General features: G+C 38.3%; 1 protein-coding gene across 6 annotated transcripts in view; it reads right to left on the reverse strand.

The window, feature by feature from the left end:
- Positions 1 to 17,007, reverse strand: part of STARD9 (StAR related lipid transfer domain containing 9) — a 112,133-nt gene that overhangs the window by 19,462 nt on the left and 75,664 nt on the right. For 3 of the 6 annotated variants that reach the window (XM_075754381.1, XM_075754383.1, XM_075754384.1), the window contains exons 19-23: positions 16,718 to 16,800; positions 15,587 to 15,690; positions 13,314 to 13,361; positions 6,023 to 6,213; positions 844 to 1,327 (exon numbers count right to left, since the gene is read on the reverse strand). In XM_075754381.1, coding sequence (XP_075610496.1) covers positions 844 to 1,327; positions 6,023 to 6,213; positions 13,314 to 13,361; positions 15,587 to 15,690; positions 16,718 to 16,800 — 910 coding nt within the window. Of the gene's footprint in view, positions 1 to 843; positions 1,328 to 6,022; positions 6,214 to 9,709; positions 9,811 to 10,591; positions 10,747 to 13,313; positions 13,362 to 15,586; positions 15,691 to 16,717; positions 16,801 to 17,007 lie in introns of those variants that run through there. The other 3 variants (XM_075754380.1, XM_075754385.1, XM_075754386.1) reach the window with 3 other exon arrangements.

Raw genomic sequence — 17,007 nt, forward strand, 5'->3', positions numbered from 1 at the left:
AAGAAATAAAGCCCAATCCTTGCTTGAATAATGAACTTAACAACACTTCCACATCAGTAATATCTTGCAGTTAAGAGTAACGATACATGAAGCAGCAATCTTAATGCCTCTCAAAAGCAAATTCTAGCAGAGAATAAAATAATACAGAAAAATTCTGTCAGTAGCCCCACAATCCCCTAGATATCCTGAAATATGTTCTGCAACATAAAGGAATAGCTCAATGCTACTGGTATAGCTTGGTATTTAGTCTCTGTAGGCTCAAGTAGCTGCAAATATTAGTTAAAAATAAAAGATGGTTCTAAGTCACAGAAATCCACTTAGCAGAGTTTAGCTACTTCCTGTCTCCAGGACCATGCTGCGATAGATGCCCTAGCACCCCAACTTTTTAGCATTGCGTAGAGATATTTATTTAGCTTGAGAAAGGCTGGCCAATGTAGAAATCCAATCCAGAATCACCTCAATGATACAAATATTCTGAAGGAAGAGTTTGACCCTAATCAAGATAAAATGATGCAGAAATTAGTATTTACCAACAGTTTGAACAAGGTAAGAACAAGAGTTAAGCCAGTTCTGGAAAGCATTGTCAAGGAGGTAAAAAGTGCAGAAAGGCTTGAGAGAGGAATGTAAAAAGACCATGTCAAAGTGCTAAGCAGAGGATGCACTGTACAGATCTGAGGAAAAACAGCTCCAGTGTGACATACAATATGGTAAGGTCACTGAGATTGCAAGCTTTGGGATTGTTTCAATGCATTGAAAGGCATTCTGGATTATAGGTGGCCACTGAAATATGCTGAATTTAAATTACTTTTGAAAGTGCAGAGGAATTGGCAGATGTTAACTTACCCGGGTACCTGGGGCAGACGTGGGTTACAGAACGAATGCTTCCTGTGCTGCAAGGAACTTGAACCACATGAATTCCTTCTCTTTTGCAACTGGTGATCCAAAAAGGACCGTACAGCAGTATTTTTGTTTAAGATTTGGGATTGTTTCACACACTCTTCATTGAGCCAGCAGCTAGCTTCCAGCTGCTCTAGGTTTTGCTTGGCTTCCAATAACTTCTGCTTCTTGACTATCCTTTCCAGCTGGAATTTGACCTTCTTCCGTCTTATGTTTCTTTCTGCCTTTTTTAACGAGTATCTTCGCAAGAGCTCCAGCTGCACCAGTCTCTTCTTGTTCTGCTGTAGCAGGGAAGGGCAGATTTCCAGGCCAATGGTACTCTGCACCTCAGCCTCTGCACACAGCGTAGACTCTGTTTGCACTGCGAACTCCCTCTGCTGTTGCTGAAGGGCAGCCAGTCGTTTATTCTCATTTATAAGCCATTGCTGGTCTGTAAATAAAACAATGATTGAAAGAAAATAAAAATAATAGGAAAAACATTGTTCATTACTATCTTGTTTCTTAATTTAATCAGCCTTGAGAGCTTATTTGAGAACATAATTTCTGTGCATGTAGCAGAGTCTTGACAAACCATTTAGAGAAAAATGTGTCATTGCTTCACTTTATCGATAGCTGAAAGCCTCTCCATTGGGATAAGGACTCGGGTAACAACTGCAAGATATAAACAGGGGCTTGGCTGATACAGCTAAGGAGATGGGTGGATAAGACCTTGTTTGTAAGCAAAAAGTAGAACACATTTCAATTTCTCAAAGATCACACTCAAACGCCACCTCAATTTTGTTGTTAAAATACAACGGAAGCATTAAAAGGCCTGAGTTAAATTCTGTGCACTTTTCAGACATAAGGTATATATTCACAGTAGTGAAGTATGACCTCATTAGCTTTTCACTGTGAAATATGCTACTGCTTTTTTCTGCTTAATTACTCTGTCACACGTTGAACTTTGTGTGTGTTACTTAGGGAATGAATGTATGTGCACTAAGACCACAGTTAACAAGGGAATTGGAAGAGGAAGTTGTACAGAGCTAAACGGACCCTCTGTGTTAATGCAGCAAACAGAATTTCATGCACATGCTAATGAGCCTTTAGCTAATAAATTCCTACATTTCAAGTGAAAAAATAAGCACTTCTGCAATCTTAAAATGTTACTGGCTTCTCATCACAGAATTTGAGTGTTTTACAACTATTCTAACAAACATTTCTCTTTGTGCCTTTTGCTCTGATCCTTTCCTCCTTAACTTGACTGAACCAACAAAAACCACTTGCAAACTATTTTCTCTCACTTACCCAGGCAGCATGCTGAAAATGAGGGAGCCCAGAGTCATGCTGAGGAGCTTTGTCCTGCTCGCCCTTATCAGCAGCAAGTTCAATAAGCCTGAAGGCCAGACCTCTCTACGCCCCAGCTGGGATGTGCCTCATTTGTGGGGGCAGCTGCCAGCTACCAGTCCTGTGATGGGCATGCACCCTTCAAAGTGGGTTGAAGGCAAGGCTACAAGGAAGCCACCATATAGGTACCTGCCGGACAGTCCCGCCAGCCTCTTTAAACCCATCAGATGGAAACTTCCAAAGCAACATAAACCCTGTGTAGCACCTGGCTGAGGTAGAACCACCACAAATTTACTACCTGTTGCAACTATGGCCACTCCAACGAGCACTTGCCAAAACAGCCTGATGGGAGCCCACATATGTTGTACATGAACATTTTAGCGTGTAATGTACTTGAAATAAATCAAATACTTTTATGGCAAGGACACAGCACAACGCTGAAGCCAGCACAACCTTTAGCTATCAGGACGAACGTAATTCAAAAAAGACAAGCTCATGCCATCTGTCAATGCATATTTTTCATAAAATCACCACTCTACTCCACAAAGAGAGTTAGCTTCTCTGCTTTTGTTAATGTCATCTGTATTTCATAAATGCTAAATATGCTCACAAGCCAACTGATTAACCTCATTTGAAAATAAAATATGTTACCTCTGCTTACACACTTAGTCTTCTCTAAATATTCAGACCTGATCTTTGCAGTCAATGGGGAAGCAGCAGGGAACACAGAACACCAGGTTGATTTGTTTTGAACCCTGAATGCAAGACTACTTTATTTCATGCAGGGTATGTGCTTAGAGGTTTTTCAGAGTGTACTGACTTCAATCTGAGCTATGATGAACTGTAACAATCAAAAGAAGGGATTATTTAAATCACCACTACCAGATTGTGTCTGATGGCTTGGACATGTTCTCTTAACGAAGCAGAGTTTGTTCATTTTTATGCTGCTATAAAAATATACATATTCAGCTGCACAAAGCAAGCAAAAAAATATCCTTAGCTGAAAAAACAATGTAAAAATCACAGGCAAGGTTCCTTGACAAGTAGAGCATTTCTCAAAGGACCAAAGCTTTTCAAAGCACTTCTGTCTTACTAGCAGCAACATGTTTTGGCTGGGCTTACCTTCAATCTGCAGTCCTTTACTGAATAAACAGCCTTTTGTTGCTTATTGTCCTGGTTTCAGCTGAGATAGAATTAATTTTCTTTCTAGTAGCTGGCATAGTCCTGTGCTTTGGATTTAGTATGAGAATAATGTTGGTAACACACTGATGGTTTTAGTTGTTGCTAGGTAATTGTAGTGTCCACACTAAGTCAAGGACTTTTCAGCTTCTCACATCCTGCCAGGTATTATTATTATTACTACTACTACTATTATTCTCTTGCTTTGTTATCCTATTAAACTGTCTTTATCTCAACCCACGAGTTGCTTTTTTTTCCATTCTCTTCCCCATCCCCTTGGGATCGAAGGGTGAGTGAGCGGCTGCGTGGTGCTTAGTTACGGGCTGGGGTTAAACCATGACACTTATTCAGAGGGTTAAGAATTAAGGTGTTTTTAAGTCTGATGTGATGAATGAGGGCTACCTGCAGCTCCACACAGCCGAGCTGCAAAAGGGGAATTTTGGACTGTGGAATTTTCCCTGATGTAAGAAATCATCAGTGCGTAGGCATTATCAGCATCACTTGCTTGGTGACCACTGATCTTGTTAAATGTACATTAGTGATCCCCACCACAATGAGTCTCCTGTCCTGTTCTGTTGGCAGCTCTGCACACAGCACATGCACAGAAGTAGGAAATCTATCGTTACTCTATGGATAAAAGGGAAGCATTTTAGTCATTATTTTAGTTAATTTTTCTTAATATTTTCTTAAATTTCACAATACGAAGCTTTTTTGTCAACTCTTTATTTCTAGATCTGTCCTCTTTAGCATGTTTTTAGCAAGCAGAATATTTGGCAGATAAGAGTTTCCCTGCAACAGAGCTGCAAACTCTAAAATGCTAATTAATCTCTGCTTGCAAACTTGCCTCTGTCAGGAGCTGAGACACAGAGGGTGCAGAAAAGGTGGTGAATTTTGGAGGGTTGCCAAGTGAAGAATAGTATTTGGCTGGCAAAAACTACCTGCCTGGCTAAGCTTCACGAGAACAGTGTGAAAGCAGCAGAACTAGATGGAAACAGAGGCACAAAATAAAGATATTTTGAGGGAACTCTCCTGGTTCTCTATACTATCTACATATCCTAAGCCCATTTCTGCTACATCCCATCATCACAATTTCCTTTTAATCTCTTCATTGTGGCTGACATAATTAAAAGATAGCAGACTGCATAAATTTGGGTCTGAGAAGCTTCCAAAAATTCACAGTTTTCTTCTTCCAGGAACCAATAGCAGGTTTTGCCAAGTGGGAATGATGCCTTTGTCATAGGCATACTTTGCTTATCAAGAAACCTAGATGAAATAATTCAATAGAAGACAAACTAGAGAACACTATAACCACCCAATTTCAGTGGTCAAAAACATCTCAAGGATTAAAATGTTCCCAAATCAGTCTATAAAGTCATTATGGGCAGCCCAACCCCACCAAGACATCTTGCTGAGTATGTCTGACTGCATGCAAAGCAGCACCTCTGGAGGCTAGGAGCCACTGACACTAGAAAATACCTCCCCAAATACTCTGTGGCTTCACCTTCTGACATAGCTATTTGCCATTCAAAATCTGACCAGTGATCTAGCCTTTAGTACTCTCGCATTAACACTGCAAACTTCCTAGGAATAACTCCTATTTCAACCAAAGCATGCATCTCTCTTTTTAATCCAGTTTTGGTTTAAAACAAATTCAGTCATGGAGAATGCAATACCACTAATTAATCATCTTCAGTGTAAATAAAGCCTGCATCTTATTTTTAATCTTAATTTGTCGCACTTCAGTTTCTGTCACTGAATAGCTTCATACAGCTTTCATGCAGCTTCATACCATAAAAGGGTGGGGGTGTGTGGAAAAAAAGCCAGTGAAACTCTCTTTCCCTTAACTGGGGCTGGGATTTTATCTCTGAACTTCAGTGTTCCACCTACTTCTCAGATGTATTCTCATTGTTTAAAACTCACACAGCAACCACAGAAAATTCAGTTTGAGCCATGGTGATATGCCACAGCCCTATTTTTCCTAATGAGTGAAATTCTATAAAAGCACGTGAAAACAGTCTATACTGTTATAGGTGACATCATCAATGAAATACATAGAGTACCTCAACTGACACACATCGCTGTCTTGGAAGTGCTGCTTGTTCCTATCGCATCCTGTTAGAGCAGTTTCCCTTGAAAACTTGTGGTAGGAACTACCAGAGTCATCTCAATTTCAATCTCCCAGAACAACTCATTGGATGAAGCACAGGTATATCACAAGAAAAACTTATAACAGCAGACTCAGCCTACATTGCAACATGGCAGAGTTGCACTACAGATAAGAGCAGAGCAAAGCTGCAGGGAGGCAGGACAGGGAGCAGCTTTGGGGACAAGAGGCTCAGTGCCACAGGGGAGCAGCATGCTGGTGCTGTCTCTCCCAGCAGTGACCTGCAGAGCTAATTAAACAGTGCTGCTGGTGCACTGCTAAGGAGGCCCTTTAGTCCTGTTAATCAAAGCTTAATAACTGGTCTGAAGGGAAAGGCAATTATAAAAGAAAACTAGTAATAAGCCATAATAAAAGTTCCACCCATAATATAAAGCATAACTAGGACAAAAACATCAAGAGGATCAAAGAATGCAGTAATGGAAAGAAAGTGAGAGAGGGGAAAAGGCAGGTACCCACTTTCTTGGATCTGCTGGTTGATCAGTGCTTGGTCATTTTCTAGTTCCCGCTCTGCTTTGATCTGTCCTCTCAGGATCTGCTGCTTTAAATCCTCAACATAGAGCTGCTGCCGTTGAATTTGTTTTATGTGGAAAGCTTCCTGGTCTCTCAGTTTCTGCTTGTACTCTTCATGCACAGCATCTATTTCTCTGCTGTTAGAAATGTTGACAGTGAATTTAAACCAGAAACGAATACCAAACATTTGTAATAAACCAAGTCATCTTACTAAAGAAAGACAGACAACATTCAAGATATTGTTTTGTTCAATAAGGGTACATTATGACAAAAATTCATGATGGTAAAGTAGCTGCGTATATGCATGTCACAGCACACTACTATCCTGTAAGTATCGTAAATGCCAGCAAACATGAAAGCTCTTGCGGTGAAGCAGAAAATTCCATCATCGGAAAGGTAATAGTAAAAAGAATTTTAAAAATACTGTCACTTTTCATTTTGCTGTAGATCTTCCAAAAATGAAATTGGGGAGAGAGGGTTGTTTACATGTTATAAAATTTTGTAACCACTATAGAGGATATTTGTCATCTAAGTACTTCAAAGTGCTTTACAGAAATTACAAAAATTTTTCTCTGTTTTCAGATCAAAAATATCTCCAATATCAACCAAGAAAGGGTTACAGGCACTGTTGAGATTACACCGACAGTCTCTGGCACTACCAAGGAAAGAACTTGATCACCCAATTCTTTGTTGGATACAACAACTATATTAGGTTACTGCTTCTATATTTGGAGCAGAATTGCGATCAGAAAAGTGACTAACCTGTGAAAAACTGCCTTACAGCCCTCTCCAGGAACCCTTGGTTCCTGACTGCATGCCAAAATTTTACACGCGCGCACACACACAGACTACCAGAATAGTACCTATTCTTAGCATGATTCATGATAATATTCAAAATACATTAACCCTCTGAAAGGAATATATATTCTACCTGTGCACACATTATCATGTTGTTTTACTTCTAAACACCACGTTATTATATGTAACCTCAGAAAATTAAATCTTTAAGTCTTGAAAAAAGTTTTAAAATATATTTTAGTAATCAAGTAAATGATGTATTCATTATAATGATGTATTTATTATTCTTTCAAAGAAAGCAAGGGTATCAAAACTCTAAAGAGTCCCTGAAGGTCAAAAGAAAACAAAAATATAATTTCAAAGGGAATGCTTTGGAAACATCATGTTGTTTGTAAAATCATTACCAATACAAGGTCACCTGTATGAAAAGAGCATTTGACCTTTGCTACATTGGAATTAATTTGACATCTCTATTTAGAACTGTAAGCATGTGTTCAAAGCAACAATTCCTACAGCAACAACTTTGATTCTGTGTGCTAGATTAGCTGACAAAACAGATGAAACAATTAAGCAGCCAAAGTCTACAAATCTTCTGGAGTACCTTTACATGGAACATACATTTCACTTTCTTAAGAAGCCTCCCTACAAAAAAGCCTGAAGATTCTCAATAATTTACAATATTACTGTTACTCTCTTTCACTGACCTGAGGAAAACAGAATTCAGTTTGGTTTTAATATTTATACAAATGTAATGCTGGTGAGACTAACTGAAAAGGAACATCATCTGTTCGATTGTCTGGCATGGTGCAAACAGGGTACAAACTTTGCTACTGTCATCTGCTAAATGGTTTGTGTCTGTTTGGGACCCACAGGAACAAATTATAAGAACAAGCAGCTCCAAGATCTATTTGTCCTTGGCTTGACTACAAAGATGCCAAGAATCCGTGATTTGTAATTTTTTCCTCTCGGATAAACTATAATTGATCCTCAGGAAATAGGAGTGGGATACCTCATTTCTCATTTAGCTGAAGTAGGTTTGAATTGATACTTCACTGCAGCACTGAAACGCTCGTGTGGCCATTACAAATCTCCAGCTGTTCAGGTATTTGTAATGCCACCAACTACCGGGGGACAAACTCAGAGGTTAAAGCTAGATTGGTTAACTAAAGAAGAATCCCTTTTTGAACATAGTATTAAATCTGAAGGATCTCGTTTAGGAAAAGCACCCATGGTTTTAATGATAACTCTGATGGAAGCTTTCCCTGAATGCGGCTTCCAGGTTATCTTCCATATTTTCTAAGGGAAATGTAATGGAGCAGCCATATAATCTGGAGGTTAAAGCACTGATCTGAGACAAAACCTCTCTGAGATCTTGGAGCAGTTACATCACCTCTGTGCTTTCACGACTTAGGCTGCAAGGTCTTCAGGGCGAGGACTGCCTCTGGATGCCTATGCACTGATCCTAACAGATTGGCCTTGATGCCAGCTGAAGCCACCTCTTGCTGATACGTTAAAACTAATAAACCTTAATAGCAATTGTAAATGTTAAGTGTCTGCGTGTACTCTGATGATGGGGCAGTCTTTACCCTGTTTTGCTAAGAGACATATAAAAGCTCCGATTCCTATGGTGGTCTGAAAGTTGAAAAATGTGAGTCTAAATTTGTTACTGGACAATTGCAGTCCTTGGGCAAGCCGCTTAGTCTGACACATGTGAAAGAAGGAAAGTACATTTATGTAAAAGGAGTGATGAGGATCCATTAACATTATCAAATACCAGAAAGTCAAGTATCAGAAGAGCTGATTTCTACTCATTTATCATTACTACCACCATTCTGTATGAGTTTGAGGAAACTGAGGCTAAAATTTAGCCAATAAGGCTAAAAAGCAGAGCATGATAGTAAAACAGTAGACAAAGAATTTTTGTTCTGCAACTGTTTACTAAAACTAGATAAAGTAAAATTCCTCTTACAAAATGTCTCATATTCACTTTTAGCTATCAGCCATCCTTTCCATAAAATTGACCTATCAGAGTTCAAACTGTTTACAAATTGAAACCCAGAACATTTAAGTATATGAAACAACTCAGTGTTGCATTTCAATCCAAAGACCTCACCAGGCTCGCAGAGGTGGTTAGGTAACATCTGTTTACAGCTGGGAGAGGGTCACAAGGTCTTCTCATACTTTCCAACAATGCTGAAAAACACACCCCACCTCACTCCCCATATATTATAAAGTATGAGAACATAAGCAATGCAAACAACGCACATGGAAGTGTGTTGTTGCTGTTCTCAGCAGCACTAGCATATTCCCTTGTGTGTGGTAATGGCTTTTTGCTGAACTAACATGAAACTGTAAGATCCTTTCCAACAGGCATATGTGTTTGCATACGGAGCAGAACATGATGCAGGCCAAACTGATGGTATTAATCACAGCTCCATACTACGACTACACCCCAAAAAGGCAGAGTACAGAGGCATACCCATACCTCACTTTAAACCTTGGAAAAACAAACACGGCACAGCAACCATTACAGTATTATTACTGCTTTTGTTCTGGTGGTGTAGCCAGTTGGTATAATTCTCTCTCTAAGGTTAAAGTTTCTGTAATAAAATACTGTTGCTGTGTATGTACGAATTGCAGTTCTGCTGCTATTTCAGTGCCTCTTTGCTTCATCTCCTAATTTTTAACAGTACAAAACAAAAACCAGGCAGGGCAGTAAGGACAGGGCTGAATACAGAGACTGAACATTAAACACCTTTTTATGAAGTTGCTTCTTCAAGATGGTTTTCTCAAGCGGAACAAAAAGATAATGAAAATTCATGCAGAGCCACTTACATAATACAGGTATGCCAGAAGATGTTTTTCCTCTGGCTGTCAGACTACTGGCTGTGAGAGCAAAATGACTGGCTGGTTTGGGATACAGATCTGCCTCTCACAGAAACTGCTGAAACCAAAAACATGAAGTAAGAATGCTCCCTTTCTACCTTCGAACATGCTATGTCACATCAACACATTCTTGCTGGTTTGTGGAAATAACATGACAAACTAAACTAAAAAATGAGGTGACAATGGCCCAGAAAGAAAATAACAGATTCACACACACTTCATCGCTAAATCACCTAATAGACAATTTAAAGAACAGTTTGTGTAATACATGTTTGAATGATTGAACTAAAATAAAATATCAATCCAGTTAACATAAGAATTTAGCCATATTCTGTACTAGGTAGATGAGATTTCTTTCATCTAAAACATCTTAAATCAGATGCACTGTTAAATTTAGACTTGAAATGCAAGAATACTATGAGCTACAGGAATCAAGCGCAGACCAATTTCTGCTATTGCTTGTATTCCTCCTGCCTTCCCACATAAGCAATGTACACTCAATATAGTTCTAGCAGGAAATAATATAACCTCAGGACAAACATAAGACAGCTAGCTTCATTTCTGTAGGTTCCAAGACATACATAAAATCTTGGTTTCACAGGACTGGCATACTTTGGCATGCAGCATATTAAAAAAAAAAAAAGCAACCCTGCACAGAATTTCATAAAAGCATGCAGATTTCTAGGTGTACCAAATGCAGCAAGAAGTGTCAACAGTTACCTCTCCTCCAAGTAAACCTTAAAAAAGAGCAAGTAAGATTACAACAACAGAAAGACACCAACCTTAAACTAAAGATAATCACAAATTACTGAGAAAATTTTCATATTATACCAATGCTGCTGGATTGGTTTTCCATCTCATTTTTCTCTCCACAAAGTTTGCATGACGCATGCTAAATGAACCATCTGTAAATCCACATTTTTTCCAGCCTGTTTTGTCGTCAGCTCTCCGGGATCCTATTGTGCAATTCTCCTCCCCTCTTCCCCAAACACTTCTACTGCTGATGCAGAGGCTGGCGGCTGCTACAGCATAATGCAGTTTTCAGTAACTATGGCAGCAATAGCTCTGTGGTGAGGCTGAATGCCTTCTGCAACAACATCTTAAGGCTCAAATAGAGAAACTCAAGTGAAAATAACCACTGTTGCTAAAAGCTGCAATTTGCTAATTTTCCCAAAGAAAACATCAGTGAAGTTAGCAGTCCTCCTGTCTGCCTAGTGCTCAAGTCCCATTTTTCTTTTACAAATGATTTTTTCCAGGGAAAGAAGAGTTAATAATAAAGCAGAAAAAAAGATGTTGGCAAGGCATTTTACACACTTGCAAATCCCAGCACTGAGAGCAATCACAAGTCGGGGTTACAAGCCTATCCACTGATATACATCCACCCCCACTCCATCCTCCCCCCTCCACCCGTGTCCAATCCGAGGCCCTTCCCTCAGGGCCTGAGAGCATCACACAGCAGCAGGAGCCACGCAGCTGCATGGAATCGTACATCTTCTGCCTAGTGCAGGGGCTCAAACCTCTCCCTTCTCCTCCCTAAAGCAAGGGGAAGAGCAATGAAGGAGATACAAAGACATCGTGTATCACCTCCTCCAGCCTCCCAAAGCAATGCCACTCGCACAATTCAAAGCAAAAGTTGGGGGGTAGTGAGCAGGATGTGGGAACCAGAAATCAGTCAAAACAGCCAGCAGAGTCAGAAACCTTTAGAAATAAGGGACATTTGGAAATACACACACAGAGTAATCCCCTTCACAGAAGTTACCATCAGGTCAACTATCATTTGGATTTCTGATTAGCTGGTTTGCTTACAGAAAAAGCATGCCTGTGCATTATTTTTTTTTGAGGGTTTTTTAGCCTCTCCATGCAAAACCTCAAGTTTTTTCTTTGCCTAAGCCCCCCCCAAACAACAGTAAGGCAACAACTTATTTAAGGCAACTCTTTAAATACACATCTAAAACAGACCTCTTTTTGGCATAGAGTCACAGGCACAAGACACAGCCACGCACTCCAGTAAAGGTCACTGCTGCCTTGCTAAATTCCAGTTCAGCTGGAACTACAATCTATCACAGGTTTTCCCCTTACGATTTCAGTTATATATAGAATCAGTTAGTTCCCCTGCTAACCCACTACACGTGATTCTGCTGTAAGCTGTAGAGTTGCTCTGACACAATCCATTTCTCTGAAATTAAATATTTGAGGAGGTCCAAAAGATTTCTTTAACTTCTATTTGTAGAGCACTTTGAAATTCTCAAATGAAAGCTGATAGTAAGAACTCAGAGTATTATTTTTACAAATATTAGCTGGATATGTTAACTATACATTAGAATAATAATTGTGTTGTGTTCTCCAGCATCACATGCCATATCTACAGGCATTGTTTCCTCTCCAGTTCAGTAGAATTTCACAAATTCTTATGAAGTTTTTTTTCCTCTGGTTTAAGAATGTTGGTATTTTCAAGGAAAATGGAACAACTCTTGGGTTTTTTTTTTCAAACCAGCAAGAGAACAATATCAGGGTTTATATTTGCATGCAGTATGGTATTAAGGCAATGATAGCAGTACAAACTTCATTATCTACTTATTTGTGGTGATGCTATCACATTATGACTGATGTCAGTCACAAGCGTTCCATGTGTTTGCTGGCTGAGAACAAACTTCAGAAGTTTGAAGTGCTGGGGGTCTCCCGAGCAGAGTGTACAAGTAAGCAGCCAAGTAAGAGTACAATGAATTACACCCCTTTTCAAGGAAGGTTTCATGCCTAAAGTTTAAATATTTGGGTGCAATGGTAGAAATTTGTTATGTCTCTAATTTCTGCAAAGAGTTTAACATACAATTAGAGGTTGAACTGGTAATTCAACCCATGAAGAGCAGATGAGAAAAATGTCATCATACTGGGAGATATGGAGATGGGAGATAAAACTGCAAGTAATCATTACCATAATATATATATGTTCATATGTTCTGAAATAAAAAAATCTAGAAGAAAGCAACGTATCATCAGTTCCTGACTAAAGAGTACTTGAAGCCATGGAAGCCCAACAATTTCTGAATGATTTCTGTGTGCAGCTGCTCTGCTGCTTTGCATGAATGAATCATGTTCTATGCTAGGACTTCATTTTTGGACTCTTCCATAAAGCCATTTTCTTCTTACTAGAAAAGAACCCAATCTGTCCAAGGAATTTTCAATATGCTAATAAGTATTCACAGTATCTACTACTGACAGAAAATTTAATATACTTCAGGGTTCTTATATATTGTAAATTGGTGTCAGCTTCAGCATAAACTCCACTCTAGTCATGGCTTTAAAATACAGGTTACACATGCAACAAAGGTGCAAACCATTTGCACAAGATCGAGTATGAGCAAAGAACATGGTTGCAGACACTTGCCTATAACTCAGCTGCGTGTACAGATTCTTGTTTCAATATGATAAAATCAAATTAAAGTTTGAAGCATAGTTCGCATCTCTTCTGGAGGAAATCAGTGTAGCAGAGGAGAAAGAAAAATCTAGAGGGGCCAAAAAATTCAGTGTGATTTAGACACATTAATATTCTTACCTTAGTTCAGGAGAACATTTGTTTTCTTTACATTTTCTACATTTTTGACTGTAAAAATAAAAATTGGAAATCATAAAGATATTCAAAGGAAGGCAAGAAAACTTCACTGAGCCTATTACACTCAAAGATTTTATTGTAATTTTCAGTAGAGGAAAACTCTAAGATGCAGATTGCTAGCAGCTGGGAGAGCATCAAGAACTATCACGTGAGAGGGGGGAGAGGGAGACACACACACACAGAGAGCTTGCCCTGCTCTTATATTTTCCTCTAAGTATCTCTTTCTAACAGAGACAAGACCCTGCACTAGGTGGACTTTTTATTGATGAGCAAATAAGCACTCCCATAGTCCACTCAGTCCTGTATTACTGTTTGCAAAGTACCCCAGACACACCTTTTAGTAACTGAGAGCCACTTTTCTTCACGAAAGCTGGACATTTGAGAGACCACATATATCTCATCTTATATTATAGATCTTAGGCTAGATGTCTCAATCATAACCCCCTCCATGAGCAAAACTACTTGTCTGGACAGAAACACAGGCTTACTGGTTACTGTAAAGGAAGGCTGAGTGGATCAATTCAGTTTACCTTTGCCAAAAAGTATTCAAGAGGAAAAAAAGACCACTGGATTATGTAAGATGAAAGACAACTAATATTAGACATAGTTTATAGCTTATTCCTGTGAGAGATGGACATTCATAAAAATCAAGCAAATGCAATACCATAATGCTTTTCATTTTCACTGAAGCAACCATTTGAAACACTCTAGGTAAGCACGAGGGTAATGTTAAGCAATGTAATATGCACAGTCATGTCCAAATGATTAAAAAATTGATTAACACTAACAAATCTGCTACCTCAACATGGTCTGAAAAAAAAAAAAAAATCAATCAGAAATGTTCTTCAGTTTTGTCAGGTTAAAAAGGGGAAAACCAAGTGCAATTCTGTGCTAAACTGTTCACAATGCTTCGGGATTTCTGCAGGTTTTTCAGGACCATCAACAAATTTCTGTGACAAAAGCTCCACCTCTGATGTCTATACCCATGTAAAGAGCAACTTGGTATCTACTTTTGAAGGTCATGACAGCAATCTTTATTTTTAAATTCTTTGTAATTTTTACAAAGAAAATAACAGCAGTGATGTGTAAAATGTACCTCAGTAAAGAAACAAAATTAAATACCATTTTGTATAGAAAGGTATCACTGAAGCAAATGAAAAGCAAATGCAGAGATTAGATACATTAAAGAGAACATACAGAAACACACTATCCATGGTGGAAAGCAAGCCTCTTGACAAGAAGTATGAAGAGACATTCAAAATAGAGATAACATTTTATGCTCATAAAAAACCAAGATGAGATACTTCCTCTACAAAGAGATAAAAGATTCCCAGCATGTTACTACACCCAAAACACTCTAGCAAGAAGCAGAACTATCAACAGATAGGAAAGAGAAAATGGCTGTTTCTTGCCTTTAACAGGTCAATTGAATGTGCCAGGCTGAGAGGAATTAAAAAAGAGAAAGAACTCAATTACATTTAATTCTGATATTCTGTTTTCAATGTTATGAACTGAAACACAGGAGATACCTAAATTCATTTTTCTGATACATACTAATCATCTTCATTCACACCAATCCTTTCCCTTTCAGAAAGGCTCTGCCATGAAAAGCATACACTAGATACTGTGAGTACAAGTAGCTCTTCAACATTTCAAAAGCAGTCTATGCCTTATTTACTGCTCAGTTTTAAAAAAAGAGAGAATCACAATGGCTTTCTGAGATGAAGGGCTCAATGAGGACTTGAACTAAAGGGAATTTATGAACACACAAACCTTCTGATTTCCACAACAAATTAGAAGGGTAACTGAAGTCGTAATAATTACCTTGGCTAAATCATATCTAGAAAAGTCCATTCTGTGCACTGAAGTAAGAATATTGTAAAAATTATCGATGAGCTCGTAAATCAAAACAGCTATAATGCAGCTGTGCAAGTGAACTGAATTAAGGCTGTCTGACAGTCTCATCTGAGGCATTGTCTTGGTTGTGCATCAATATTCATCGTGCATCAATAAAGAATTTTTCAGGTTTGTTGCTTGGATATCATAACACTGTATATTAGTTAGTTGACCAATGCATTTTCTCAAACACTTTTATTTGATCACTTGAAAACATGATGGGACCTATTCTATATACAACTTAATTCTGTCTGAAGCAAATCCTGGTTTCAGACATCATCTCACATGAGAAATTGTTTGTTTGTTTGTTTTAAACTCACTTGCCAAGAGAAGAAAGGATATAGTGAGGAGAATGGGTGCAACTTCCATCCAAGTTGAGCCAGTCCAAAGTTCCACAACTCATAATGGGTGGGATTTCATTAATCTACAAAACACACAACATGACAACAGGCAGAAAAAAATACCACAGCAACCCAGGAACTTCCAAGTTATCGTTAATACTGCCATTGCTAACTACTTCATGCAATGCTGCATAACACCTCCCATGTGAGTTTATAATCTCACTTACACTTCTGCTTAGTCTTTGATAATTTGCAAAATTGCTAAGTATTTGTTACTGAGTACACGTCTTCTCATAGCTCTGTTTTTATGTACTGCATGTTTCATTAATCAAGAAATTAAGAATGAAAACAAATGGAAGTTAAGCCCCTTAGCTACAGAAGTGAGTACAAAAGGACAGTTGAGCAGAAAGTATAAATCATTACTATATGAGAATCCATTTTAAAAGGTAGATTCTTGCCAATATCAGTTATTAAGACATATGGTTACGTCCTAAACCAGAAAATTTACCTTCTTTAAGTTTTTTAGTTATATATGCCAGTCATTTTAAGAATTATCTTTTTTTTTTTTTGAAACATTATTGGACTAGCTGACCAAATATTATCTTGCAGTAGTAGTTCCCGAGACTAACATACCACAAAATATTTTTTCTATTTCTGATACATGTAACAATTAAGTGCTTTCAGAGTCAACAATACTGAAGCACTTAATCCCATAAATTTTCCATTTCTTCTAGTATAACTCATTTGTGATGGTGACAGAGAAAGAATATAATTCAGAAAATTATCAAATGTGGAAAGATTCTTAACTGGTCTTTTCACTGCGGCATTCTGCCTTTCTGTTTCAATTCTACCGTAGTCATGACTAGAAATAGGAAACGCTAAATTATTCAGGGGATCTGCATCATTTTTTGCTAAGCACATCTGAAAGAAGCACTAGTGTCCTCCCACAAAAGGTTTAGTGTCATTACAGACCATTAGACGGAGGAAATGAAGCAAGTGAATAAAATGATGAGAAGAAATATTATCTATATCAGGCTTGCTTTTAAGAAGGAAAATAATTAAGAAAATCAATGAAGAATTAGGAGAGAAAAATACAGTTTTAGAACTTACTGATCTTCTTTGTCTTAAGACAGCAGCTTCTGCTGGGTGATTGAATCTAAACTTATGAGACTTGCCAAGGACAACAAGGGCCCCTGTGAACAAAAATTATTAGAAATCTACAGAGATGTAATTAATCAAACAGTTGGTCCCTAGAATGTTGGCAGTTTCTTAACTCCAGTATACAGACTGCAGCACCTACAAATGACTACAGAATAGTATGTTAAAAAAAAACCAAAAAACATTCTGACCAACAGCTTTCTGACCACCACAGAGCACGGAACTATTTTTAAAATTTGCCA

Source organism: Balearica regulorum, chromosome 5 (assembly GCF_011004875.1).
Source record: "Balearica regulorum gibbericeps isolate bBalReg1 chromosome 5, bBalReg1.pri, whole genome shotgun sequence".
Lineage (NCBI taxonomy): Eukaryota > Metazoa > Chordata > Aves > Gruiformes > Gruidae > Balearica > Balearica regulorum.